Raw genomic sequence first — 2104 nt, 5'->3', positions numbered from 1 at the left:
CTACTCTTCTTGTTTTCTCTCTGTACCCTTCCCACCTGGTCTCTCCCTGGCAAGTGTATTTGCCCTCTGACAAAAATTATACAGGTTTGAGAAACAATGAGAAGTCCATCTAACAACTTCCTTCACTCTATACTTGCCAGGTTAAATCACTGTCCTGACCTCCAACACTCTCACAGCCTAGTTGGAGAGAAACACCAGCACTTAAGCATCTTTAATCATTGTTACTTCAGAGCAAAAACATATTATTGTCACCATATGGAAACAATGAGAATGAGGGGGTCAATTAAGACCTGCAGTGAACATTATGTTTCACCGAAGTCCTTCGTATTGGTCAGAATTAATCTACAAGAAAGAAATGTGGGGACCAGCAGATGACATGGTTAGGTTGCTAGACTTCCATGTAGTTGACAGAGGTTCAAGTCCTGGACCTGGCGGCTTAAAACTCACACCAGGCGCTTGTGCATGTGTCCAAAACTGGAAGAGAAGAATGAAGGAGAAGGGATTGTGATATGGCCATCCGCCCTGGGGGGAGGGGGGAAATTTCTCACTTCTGTCTCTCCAATGAGTGCCCTATAACAAAAGTCTCTCTCTAAAAAAAGGGGCAAACGTGAGGTGGAAAGGAAGGATAGGGTGTACTAGCTATACAAGAGACTGGTTTAGCAGTCAGAAAAGTTGTATTCTAGTCCTGTAAATCCTTACCACAAAAACACTAATATGCTAACTTCGTGGTGGATAGAAGGATCAGTTGCTTACAGTTATTATTTATGTATTTTAGTACCAAACACATCCAAACGCTGTGCAAGACATGGATAAAAACGTTATAAAGTCCTTCCTATGTGCGAAAGTGCTAAGGGTAGCAAGATAAATAATACATGACCCTGTCCTCAAGAAACAGAGTCTACTGGAAAGAGACTTAACAACTTTACAACAATGTTGGAGACGCTGAGACTCGAGATCTTGATTTCTTCAGTTAATACAAGAGGAACCAAGGCTTTAAACTCAAATCTAACTCCAAACTCTGAGCTCTTCATCAAGAGGACAGAGTGGAGAAAAGAGGAAGCAGCAGGGTATGAAGCAAATTAAGAAACAAAAATGTTCAAATCGAACTCCAGAACGCTCAGGATTAAGCGGAACTCTAAGACCCAGCCCCTCTTCCGGTGGGGAGGCGGGACTTTTCGTCAAGTGGGATCAGTAGGTGAGAGGCGTGGAGGTGAGGTACTTGAGGTGTGGTTAGAACCTTAACTTGTCTTACTGCCAACCCCTTGCCTTGTCCTTTTCAACCCTGTCTTGGAACCTGGCAGTTCCCTCCCGCCTCGGGGGAATCGAAGGAGCACCTTTGTGGCCTCAGGCTGCCGCTCTCCGGGGACCGGACCTGGGACGTTCGCCTCCCGCGAGTATCGGTGCGCAGCCGCTGAGCTGCCATGGCTCCCGGGCCGCTGGGGCGTGCCGCAGCCACAGGGCCCCTGGGCGGACGTCGCGCCGGCACCGGTCCTGGCTTCCTCGCTCCTCGCGGCCTTACAAAACAGCAGGAGCAGTAGTAGTGAAAGGACGCGACCCAGCCTGGCGCAGCTTTCACGAGCTAGCCCTAGTGCGGGCGCAGCCATGTTGCCCTGCGAGCCATGTGACCCTGTGAGTCACGTGGCCCCGCCCTTCTTAAAGGGTCCGAACTTTGGGCTCATTTACGAAGTGACGGTGAGCAGTGCTTTCCCCATCTTTAGGTAATTATTCGGAGCGCTCCTACATAGACAGTGTCAGAGCGCAACAAAACTACAGAACTCAAGGGCTCCTATAGATCATGTGCTCCTTTATGATTTCAGTCAAATCAAATGTGTTGAGGATTTGCCAAGGGCCAGAATACTGATTCTAAATAAGCACTTTATTTTTTAAAATCTCATTTAATCCTCGTTCTGACCCTATAATATTGGGTTCCCAGAGTAGTTAAAAATGTGCTCAAGGCCACGTGGCAATTAAGTGTCAAAAAAGAGACTTAAGCTCAGGCAATCTACTTAAAACGCTGCTTTAAGCATTATGCTCTATTGTACACAATGTAGTAAGTTATTTGTAATAGGAGGGAGAAAGATAAACATGTCCAGGGGACACTTCA

At 46.9% G+C, this 2104-nt stretch overlaps 1 protein-coding gene across 3 annotated transcripts in view; it reads right to left on the bottom strand.

Annotated features, from left to right (window-relative positions):
* SUMF1 (sulfatase modifying factor 1) overlaps positions 1-1629 on the bottom strand; it is an 85379-nt gene extending 83750 nt beyond the window's left edge. For all 3 annotated transcript variants that reach the window (XM_027775448.1, XM_027775449.1, XM_006157932.3), the window contains exon 1: positions 1335-1629. In XM_027775448.1, coding sequence (XP_027631249.1) covers positions 1335-1604 — 270 coding nt within the window. In that variant the 5' untranslated portion in view covers positions 1605-1629. The remainder of the gene's footprint in view (positions 1-1334) is intronic.
* Positions 1630-2104: the final 475 nt, after the last annotated feature.

The sequence above is a fragment of the Tupaia chinensis genome, unplaced genomic scaffold (assembly GCF_000334495.1).
Source record: "Tupaia chinensis unplaced genomic scaffold, TupChi_1.0 Scaffold000565_1, whole genome shotgun sequence".
Taxonomy (NCBI): domain Eukaryota; kingdom Metazoa; phylum Chordata; class Mammalia; order Scandentia; family Tupaiidae; genus Tupaia; species Tupaia belangeri.
The sequence above is the reverse complement of the archived record's forward strand: the minus strand, read 5'-3'. Positions and strand labels throughout refer to the sequence as shown.